This window comes from Falco peregrinus, chromosome 16 (genome assembly GCF_023634155.1).
Source record: "Falco peregrinus isolate bFalPer1 chromosome 16, bFalPer1.pri, whole genome shotgun sequence".
NCBI lineage: Eukaryota > Metazoa > Chordata > Aves > Falconiformes > Falconidae > Falco > Falco peregrinus.
In genome coordinates, this window is record NC_073736.1 from 3,537,630 (window position 1) to 3,547,959 (window position 10,330).

Genomic DNA, 10,330 nt, shown 5'->3' on the forward strand with positions numbered 1-10,330 from the left:
TATTTTTTTTCGGTCAGTGCTGAAGGCGTCTTGGCTCTGGGGTTGATTTCTCTGGTTCTGCTCGGTTAGTGAAACACAAACGCGGCTCGGCTGCCAAATCCCCCACAATACGGGTTTTCTCATGGGCAGGGAGCTCGCCAGGGAGGAAGGTGCTGCTATAAATAGGGGCTCCCTGGCCGTGCATGGGGAACACCAAGCTCTGCTGCTCACCCAGGGGACACCAAGCACCGGGCCACCACGGGGTTGTGGCTGTCCCCCCCCATTCCCAGCTGCTGTTTGCCTCCCCGTGCTGATGGAGAGGGCAGCCTGACCTGGGGCGTTGGGGACACTTGGTCCCTGGCACCAGCACCCATGCAGGTAACGGCAGGAGGAGCCAGGGGAAATCAGTGGTGTTGGAGAAGGCTGGGGGGGAAACTGGGGGTCCAGGACCCCCAGGATGGGCTGCATTGCTCCTGGGCGTATGGGAGCCGTTGGGCTTGCCCTGGTCCTAGCCCTGTCACCACGCAGCCCCCCGAGTGCTGTCCCAAGCCCCTGTGAGGCTTTGGGGAGATTTTGGGTGATCCCTTCCCTCTCCACCCAGAGATAAAAGGGGTGCATGGCACCAGTGGGCAGGGTTTGGCAGCTGGGAGGGACGTGGCATGGCTGGCACAGTGAGGCTGGCAGGGCAGGTGGGATGCGCTGGCAGGACCCCAAGTTGTCAGCAGGCTCTGAGCACGCAGGTGCCTGCTGCAGCCCCGGCTCGTGCAGGGACACCAGGTCCCTTTGCCTGCTTAATCTGGGCCCCAGAAAATGTCTCACGCCTCCTCTATGCCACTAGCCATCTGGCAGAGCCACCAGGCTCCGGCGTCTCTCTGTGCCCTGGTGCAGTTGGCTTCGGGGTGGGCACCGCGGCGTGGGGTGGCTCCTCCTTAGGGACCGAGGGGGAGAGCTGAGCCCAGGCGAGTGGCCGTGGCAAAAGGTGCTGAGCCAGACCAGAAAACAGGGAAAATCCACCCAGGTGGCAGCCCCAGATGGGCTTTGGACAAGGAGAGCATTGCTGGGTCTGTGGCGTCCCCATCCTCTCCCACCCCTGGGGTCCCAGTTCGCTGCGCTGAGGCACGCGGGGCGAAGCCGAAGGGATCGGTGAGACAAATCCCGCTCCGCACAGCCCGGGACAGCTCTGGGTCCCGCACGTCTCCGGTTCCTGCCTGGGCACCACAGCATGTCCCCATCCCTGTCCCCATCCTCAACCTGGGCTGGAGGTGACCCCGGCACCTGGCCCTGGCCCACCACCCCAGCCACCCCCGAGCCCGGCTGCCCGGGAAGGGCTTTTGGAAGCACCCAGGGACTTGGGAGACATCCTGGGTGCTGCAGGCAGCACCTCCTCCTGTGGCGGGCCAACCTCTGCCGGCCCCACGGGGCTTCCCGAGCCGTGCTCCGGCACAACCTGTTTAACTGCAGATTTAATTTTAATTAACAGACCCATTGTTAGAGGGTGGTGGTTGGATGGATTTCTTATTTATTTATTCTTCTTGCTCCGAAGGGCTGATCCAAGCTCTACGCTGTCACTGGTGCACATGTTGCCACCCTGAGCGCTGGTGGGTTGCGTTGGGAGAGCTCGGGGTGGTACAGGAGGTCCTTGTCCCCATCCTCACCCCCCTTGGCTGCAGCATCCACTGCTTCCCCAGGCTCTGGATGGGGCTGAGTCCCTGCAACTCTGTGGAGCTGAGCCGTGCCCCAGCACCACCCAAAACCCTGGGCTTGCTGCTGGTCCCGTGCCTCAGGGTGTGCAGGGAGCCCTGTCCCAGCCCTGCTGCCCTGGGCTTTTGGCTCGAAGGGAACGTGTGGGTTCGTTTTCTCAGCCGCTGTGGGAGCCGTTTGGGGCCGGGCTGTCATGGTGCCCTTCGGTGGCAGCCACTGCCTCTTCCTCCTCGCCCTGCTCCGTGCTGCCGTGGGGAACAAGCCCTGGTGCCGGCAGCTTTGCCCTTTGCCGCAGCATCCCCGTGGTGCCAGCGAAAGTGGGGAGCAGGGGCACCTCGCACCCATCCCCGCTGGTTGGGGTGTCCCCTCGGTACCCAGGGGTAGCACTGGGGAGTGATGCAGGGTCACTCATCGTTTTGGGGCTGGGGGATGGCAGGTACCTCCTGGCTATGCCCCAGCAGTGGGGCTTTGTTGTGGGCATGGAATAACCCTCGGGGGACTCGATGGCTCCATCCTGGTCCGGGGTCTGCTCCTCTGCCGCTCGGTGCCAGAGCCTTGCCCACCCATGACTGGGCTGCAGGCAGCACTGGTGCTGGGGAAGGCTGGGTGAGGATGCCGGTGCTGGGGTGGGCGTCCTACAGGCAGCACCCCACTCTGCCCAGCACCCCAGGGATGGCACACGGACCCTCCCCACAGGCTGCTCAATCCCCGGTACCACATCTTGGCCCCTGTGCGCCCACAGAGGCAAAACCTGGGGGGCTTGGGGGGCTTTTTGAGGTTGGTGGCAGCTATTCAAAATGTTGCAAGAGCCAATTCTTATTGCTTCCCCTCTTGCCTGGAGTGGTGGGATGGGCACCGGCTGCACTGGTGTGGCTTTGCTGCAGGGGATGCAGAGCCCTGGCCCCGGGGCCGCGCTCACCACTGGCAGTGTCCACAAGCCAGGCAGCCTTTGCCAAGGCTGATGCAATTACCAGCACAGCCTTGTTTGGCTTGGGCAGGGAACGTGATGGTTTTTGGGGTGCCGCGTGGGTCAGCGCTCCCCTTGAGCACCTTGGGTCACCTGGGGCTGCCCCTCCAGTTCTCCTTTTCCAGGGAAATGCAAAAAGGGTGAGGAGGGAGACCCAGCCACCCAAAGCAGCAGCTTAGAGCAAACAGGTCCCCACCCAGCCCGGCCGCCTGCGTGCCAGAGCGGGAGAAAGGCAAACAAAGGCCCCCGCCCTGAGAGTACAGCACCCTTGGGGCAGGTGATTGCTCAGGCTTTTGGGGCCACTTGCCCAAGGGATCGGGTCCTGCTGGTCCCACCTGGGAGGAGGGGGACGGGTTGGGGATGAGGATGGGGCTGTCCATCCCGCTGTGTGCCCAGCTCCTCCGTGTGTCCGGCTTATGGCTGTGGGAGCAGAGCCTGGCACAGGTGGGGTGGGCAGAGGATGCACCACGACCCTGGAGCATCCTGGAGGCATTTGGGATGAGACCCCTGTCCCCCCCTGCCAGAAAACCCCCATGGCCGGCACTATGCAGTGGGCTGGAGCTGCACAAGCTGTTACCGCTTCCCTTTTGTGTCGGGAGCAGCGTGAGGCTGGATTTAGGGCTGATCTCCTAAAGCTCTTCTTTTAATCCAGAGCAAATCAAGGAGACGTTTGGAAGCCAGCGTCATCTCTCAGGGAAACTGTTTGGGCCGTAGGGGCAGCTTGGTGATGCGGGTACCCCCCTCTCCCTCCTCCTCCTCCTCCTTGCTGCGGTGCCACTGAAACCCCTTGGGGACATGGGCTCCAGCTCCTGAACCCGCAACCCCTCACTGGTCCCCACGGGGTCAGGCTGGTGTGGGTGCTGTTTAGGTGGCCACCATTCCTCCATGCGTTTTTCCAAGCTTTTGGGGCTTTTCCAAGGGTAAAAAGCTGGGCAGAGCTTCCTCGTGGTGCTGGTGAGGCACAGCTTCAAAACCCACACTTCTGGGGGCATTAAAATCCTCAGCAACTGTCTTCACTCAGCCCCAGGAGTGGGACCACGTGGCTTTTAATGACATTTGACGGATCTACCACGCACTAGGAGCAAAGCTGGGCCCAGCACCACTTGGCACGGGGATGTTAACACACCATCCTGGTCCTACACCGAGCTACTCGCCTCCCCACACTCTAGTGATGTGCTCTGCCCGGAGGAACCTGATGGTGTCTTCTCTTCAATCTTTTAAGCCTTTTTTTTTCCCCAGCTGGGATTTAGAGCACACGGGGTACCCCCTTTCCCTGGCCAGTCCCCCATTCCCCTTCGAGGGCTGCCTGGTGTCCTTAGCAGGGCTGGTTCAGGCTTTGCACGCTCCTTTTTTATTGCAGGCTCCGGTGCAAAAGCTGCTGCTTTTTCTGCTTTTAAATTACCACTTTGGGATGGAGGGGTTGGGTTGGGTTTTTTATTTCGTTCTTGTAAAAAGCGATGCTGGAGGCAGGCAAGGAGCTCAGCAGTGCCCTGGCTATGCCCATCGCCAACCTCTCCTCTGGCAGGGGCTTGCTCTTCCCAAAGCCTCAGGATGGTTCCTGGGGAGGTTTCTCCACGGATGGAGCCGTTCCCTGGTGTTGCCATGGAAATTCAGCAGGCTCATCCTCTTCTCCATGGCCTCCAGGACTCCCTGCGAACCAGAGACAGATGGGGATGGGCTGCTTTTGGGTAGTTTTTCTTGCAAGAGAGTAAAAGGAAAGTTCTCATCTAGGGCTTGGCAGGAGTGGCCAGGAGCTGGGTGCTACAGTGCTGGGCTCAGCTCCCAGCCCGAGAGAGCCGGGTTTGGGTGCTGTTGTGCTGGGGCATCCTGGGGTGAAAGCAGCAGGTGACGTTTTCCATGCGCAGAAATGTGCCTGGGTGGTTTGGGCATCCTTGGATGCCCACAGGCCACCCCATGCAGGTGCCTTGGAGCCCCTCCAGCACACCCCGCTGCCTCCTGCAAGGGTGCTCAGCACTGGCTGGGACGGATCTGCTGCCAACCTGGTGTGCAATTCCTGGGAAGACCCTAAAAGCTTGCGGTGGTCGGGACATGCTTGTCCCCCAGGCTCCTTGTCCTCCCAAAGCCAGGACAGCCCCCCAGCCCCATGGGTGACCCCCAGCCTGCACTCATCCAGGGGCTCGCAGGGTGCTGGGGGTCTCTTTGGAGGTTTTTTTCCTCTCTAACAGGCTTAGTTCCTCCCTTTGTGCCTGACCGCTGGGCGGGAAGGCAGGAATCGGTGCTGGGGTGAGCCTCTCCTCTCCTTCTCTCCTCCTCTCCGGCAGATTTGGAGCTGGCGCTGAGCAGAGGGATGAGCAGCGCCAGCCCTGGGCTGACCACTCTGCCCCTCCACCGCTTCGCCCGGCCGGACACTGCCCTGCTGCCCACCCCGTGGGACCCCGACACCCGGAGCTGGGGCTGCCCGGACAGCCCCAGCCCCCCTGCCACCCCCGAGCAGCCCCTGCCTGCTTTCTGCCTGCACTACTTCGACATGCTTTACTCGGAGGACATCGCCTGGGCCACCAAGGGCATGGGGGAACCGTCCCCAAGCGGCACCCAGGGGGGGCGAGGGGAGGCGCAGAAGGAGCCGGAGCAATGTCCCATCATTGACAGCCAGGGCTTAGGGCTGGGGGCCGAGGGGGACCTGCAGGCCAGCCTGCACCTGGAGGAGCACTCGCTGGAGCAGGTGCAGAGCATGGTGGTGGGCGAAGTGCTGAAGGACATCGAGACGGCCTGCAAGCTCCTCAACATCGCCGCAGGTGGGTGCCCCCACAGCCCTCCCCGCGGGGGCTGCAGGCAGGATCGGTCCCGCCGTGGGATGCGGTCAGGGAGGGATGCTAAAGCCATACTGCATCTTGGGGGGTTGCAACCAGGTGCTGGGGTGTGGGGGAGCGTGGCTGCTACCTGGCTCCCCACAGCATCACTCCAGGGCTGGAGTGTTTGCTAACGCCCAGGGATGCCAGCAAAATGCCCCTGCAGCCACAGGGGCTCGGGGTAAGCTGAGGAGGGGGTTAGCAGAGCTTTACTGTGCTGGGTGCAGGGTGCTGTGCAGAGCCAGGGAGGTGCAGGGACACATCAACCCAACGCTGAGCCCGTCCCCTCCCGTGTGCTGGGTCCCTTCTCCTCCCAGGGCATCCTTACCGAGGTGCTTCTAACCTTGCACACATCTTGGGGAGGGTGTGCAGCAGCAAGGAGCAGACAGTCAGACTTTGATTTTCCTTCTCTCTATCCTGTTTCCTCTGGGACATTAGGAACGGGCGGGAGAGCATGTGGTGTTTTGGACAGCCTGGAGCCAGCTGGCCCTAGCCGAGCTGGGCATGGGGTTGGGTGTGAGGGGAGCAGGACAACCCAGGACCGAGTTCCCTGGGGTATTGCTGCCGTAGAGCATTGCTGAGGCATCTTTGGGCATCACTGCCACTGGGCATCCCTGGGGGATTGTCCCTGGGCATCGCTGCTGTGACACAGGCAGTCTCGGAATGTTTGTGCAGGCTCTGCCACCCACTCCCCTGAAGCACCTGGTGTCCCCTGGGATGGTGCAGGGAGCAAGTGGGGCTGGATGAAGCACCCCAAAGTGAAGGAGGTGGCAAGGGGATGGGCCTGTCCCTGTGGTACCAGGGCAGGGTGAGGGTGGGATGCTCCCATCCAGGTGGTGATGCTGGGACTGGTTGCCTGGGGTGAGCTGAATTTTCCCTGTCGCTGGCCACGCTCACCCTCTGCCCCCAGACCCCGTGGACTGGAGCCCCGGCAACGTGCAGAAGTGGATCCTGTGGACGGAGCACCAGTACCGACTGCCGCAGATCGGGAAGTCCTTCCAGGAACTGTCGGGAAAAGACCTGTGTGCCATGTCTGAGGAGCAGTTCTGCCAGCGCTCCCCTGCCTGCGGGGACATCCTGCACGCCCACCTCGACATCTGGAAGTCTGGTAGGTGCCAGGGACTGGGAGGGAGCGGGGGAAGATGGGCGATGCTGTGCAGCTGGAGATGCCCCTCTGACTACCCGCTCCTCCCTTCCAGCCGCCTGGATGAAGGAAAAAGCCACCCCAGGAGGTGAGAGATACTGTGGTGAGTGTTGTGTGGGCTCAGCTCCACTGACCTTGCTTCTGCCTGGCGCAGGTCCGGGGTATTTGAGAGGTCGCTGCCTGCTCCATCGCCGTGACCTGGAACGTTGCAGCAGCCCCTGAGTGGCTGCATCCCCTCTGCCCCCATGCAGCCCCCAGGCTGTCTGCAAGGTGTAGAGACCCCCACTGGCCCCGTCTCACACCCTGCGCAGACCTTTGGGGCTGCGCAAGGGCAGAACCGAGCTGTTTTCCCAGCTCCAAGCAAAGCGATGCTTCCAGAGCCAGTGCCTGGGCTGAGTCCCCGGAGACCCACAGGCATCGAGCCGGGATGTCCGATAAGGACCCCTGTGGGTCCCCAGGATGGTGCAAAGCAGCGAGGTCTCTCTCCTCCCGCATCTCACCCGTCCCTTCCCGCGGCAGGAGGTGATGCCGGCTGGGCGGACAGCGAGGTGGACTCGTCCTGCGCCGGCCAACCCATCCACCTCTGGCAGTTCCTCAAGGAGCTGCTGCTGAAACCCCACAACTACGGCCGCTTCATCCGCTGGCTCAACAAGGAGAAAGGTGGGTTGGGCGGGTGCTTTGGCAGCCCCGGGATGGGTGCTGGGGGGGGTGGGGGTGGGGTGGTGGCAAGTGAGGCTGTAACCCCCCCCGTACCCCACTCTCCTCCCAGGAATCTTCAAGATCGAGGACTCGGCACAAGTGGCCCGTCTGTGGGGCATCAGGAAGAACCGCCCGGCCATGAACTACGACAAGCTGAGCCGCTCCATCCGGCAGTATTACAAGAAAGGGATCATCCGGAAACCCGACATCTCCCAGCGCCTCGTCTACCAGTTTGTCCACCCAGTGTGAGCAGCGGCGGCGGGACAGGCTGAGCCCCAGGAGGGACAGGGGACCTTTGCCGCTGCCCTCTGCCTCCCAGCCACAGAAACCATCTTACAGCGCTAAGGACCACAGCTGGGATGCTGAGAGGCTCAACCCCCCCTGGACCTGCTGGCAACAGACCGTGGGACCCCTCTCACCCCCTGGAGGGGAGGGATGAGCCCCCAGCTAAGGCACCCCCACCAATGTGCCCTGGTGTGGGGCAAGGACCGTGCAGAGCCCTCGACTCCCGTCAGCACTCCCAGGGAGGATGGGCACGGAATTTGGGGCTGGTGGAGGAGATATGGGGTTGAGCAGGGGCAGATAAAGGCAGATGAATCTGTGGTTGTCATGGGGCTCCCCACAACCCTGGTGCCCTTTGGCAGGGATTGAAGGTGGGAGATTCGTTGGGGTCACCCAGGGGAGGGGCTGGGCGATGCAGGAGTGCTGCCCCCCAGGTCTCTTGCCCCCTGGCATGTTGTCCTCTCACCTGCAGCCCCAGGGCATTGTCAGGGCACAGGAGCCAAGGGCACATCCCAGCAGGAGACTTTGATATCCCCTTGGAATCATGCCCTAGGGCTGCTCTGGGGGGGACATGACACCATGGGGGCCACGCTCCCCTCCAGCCAGAGCCTGGCTGTGGGACCGGCTGCCCTGGTGCCCATCAGCAGTGACCCCCTGGATGCAGTGGGGCAGCTCTGGATTTACCCCAACAAGCAGCTCCTGGCCCTCAGCCCTGTTCAGGGTGGGGGGCAGCGTGGTGGGGGGCTCTCAACCCTCAGCTGCAAAGAAAGGGGCTGCCTGAGCTCTGGGCGTAGGCAGCCGGGCTCGTCCCTCCCTCCCCCCCCTCCCTCCTGGGTGCTGGCTGTGGGTGGCTTCACCCCAGCCATTGTTCGGGGAGGACAAAGCCCAGGCGTGAGCTGGGACAATAGCACCCACAGGGACAAGGGCACCCACAGCTGCCCTTGGCTGGGGCCACGCTGACCTGACGGTGCTGGAGCAGCCTGGCACCAGCAGCAACGCAGCACCCAGGGCTGCTGCCTGCCGTGGGAGCTGGGTGCAGGGTAACCCTGCCCCTGGGGGCCACCAGCACCCCCTTGGCATGGGTGCATCCCCCCTTGGCTTCCTGCTCCGGGACATGCTCAGCTTCCCTCTTCCGCAGGGATTTGGGGTTGAAAATGGGCATTTTGCAAAGGGAGCAGCTGTAGAACAGGGGCTGTGCATGCTGGAGCATCCCTGCAGGACTGGGGGGTCCCCCAAGCGGGGGGCACAGGGCCACTCAGAGGCCCCCGAAGCCTCCACGTCCTTGACACAGGCCTCTTCCCTTGATTTGGATTTTATTTGGACTGCCTGATTCCAGAGTTTGGGAAAAGGGAGATGGCATGCCATTTCCCTCTGGACAGTAAATCTGAAACGCAACCCACCGAGCCCGGATGGGGACAGCAAACTGGGCATTGCTTAAACTGCATATTTCACAAAAGTCTGAGTTACCTGGCGATGCTGATCTTTTATATTATAATTTTTTTATTTGTTTATTTGCTTTTTGGTTTTGGCTGGCAGCAAATCGTGGTTTAGGTTCAAATGACAAGAATAGATGGGCAGCCCGGGTACCCATGAGGTGCTTTATGGGAGTTTAAAAGCAAAAAAACCCACTTGGTTCTTGTTCTTTTGTTTTTAACTTAAAATAGCTGCCTGTGACAGCTCCTGCCTTTTTCTTTCCCTTCTGCCTGTTTCATACTGTTTACACGGCAGAGGCACGGACGCGCTGTGGCCAGCCCTGCAAGCATCCCAGCTGGAGGGATGGAGGGCAGCTGGAAGGAGAAGAGCAAGGGAAGGAGGAAAACTGCCTTGGGCTCTGGAAAAGGGGGGGAACCCCCCCCAAAAAAAGAAATGGGGAAGAAAAACAAGCTTAAATGTGTCTTGTGATTTCCTGTGCCGGTGCGAGGAGCAGCAGGAGGACGGGTGCTGGTGCCCCAGAGCTCATGTGAAGGCAGGGGGTTGCACGTCCCTGTGGGGAAGGTGAGCTGGAAGGGTTAAATGGTGAGGAAAGCTGGGGAGGGGGCACCCAAGAACACGGTGCCCCCACAGACAAGGGGATCTGATCCAGCAGAAGTTGCCCACTTCTGTGGGGCTGGCAGCCAGCGCTTCTCCCCAAGCCCCTTCCAGCTCCAGCCCTTAAATAAGGGGAAATAAATCCCTTTTCTCTGCCCCCTCCCCATTAAGAGCCCAGGGAGTGCCTCCACACACACCTCCCGGAGGGTCCCACTGCTCTCTGTGGGGCTGCCCCAGCTCTCTGGGCGGGGGAGAGGGATGGGTGACATGCAAATCATTTTTCCAAATGGTTTGAAGGCTCGTAGGGAGCCCAGGAGGCTCCGGCCCCTCTGCCAGCGTCAGCTCCCTGCTGGGCATCCCCGGCTCCCCCTTCCCAGGGTGGGGGGCAGTGCTGGGTCAGGGGCTGCTGCTTTTGCTGGTGCTGGGGATGACCCCCAAACCTTCTTTTTCTTCAGTCCCCCCATGAGCTTCCCGGGGCTTTGCTCAGCGTGTTGGCACGGGAATCCCCAAAGGCAGCGGCTGCTCGCCCCACCCCAGAGCCCCCTTGTCCCCCAGGACCCCAGCAATGCATCCGAGCCCCCATCCTGCTGCACCCCAAAGCCTCAGGGTCAGGGTGTCCCTCCCTGGGGTTACAGCAGCTGCAGCTCCCCGGGGTGCAGGGGGCTTGAGTGCCCACCCTGGGGGGGTCCCTGAACCCCAACAGCCACCTCCACGGGGGGC

The 10,330-nt window shown here is 62.0% G+C and overlaps 2 protein-coding genes across 2 annotated transcripts in view; both read left to right on the top strand.

Annotated features, from left to right (window-relative positions):
• Positions 1 to 10,330, top strand: part of RPS10 (ribosomal protein S10) — an 86,154-nt gene that overhangs the window by 51,154 nt on the left and 24,670 nt on the right. The window lies entirely within an intron of this gene.
• On the top strand, positions 4,932 to 10,273 carry SPDEF (SAM pointed domain containing ETS transcription factor). Its single transcript, XM_055819790.1, has 5 exons — positions 4,932 to 5,403; positions 6,368 to 6,565; positions 6,657 to 6,704; positions 7,121 to 7,261; positions 7,371 to 10,273. Exons 1-5 carry the CDS (start codon positions 4,956 to 4,958, stop codon positions 7,547 to 7,549), a joined length of 1,014 nt encoding a protein of 337 aa, XP_055675765.1. The 5' UTR covers positions 4,932 to 4,955; the 3' UTR covers positions 7,550 to 10,273.

Coding starts and splice junctions, on each gene's coding strand:
- SPDEF (XM_055819790.1), top strand. CDS start 4,956: ATGAGCAGCGCCAGCCCTGGGCTGACCACTCTGCCCCTCCACCGCTTC. Junction 6,705..7,120: donor AGGAGGTGAGAGATACTGTG/GTGAGTGTTGTG, acceptor TTCCCGCGGCAG/GAGGTGATGCCGGCTGGGCG. Junction 7,262..7,370: donor CTGGCTCAACAAGGAGAAAG/GTGGGTTGGGCG, acceptor CTCTCCTCCCAG/GAATCTTCAAGATCGAGGAC.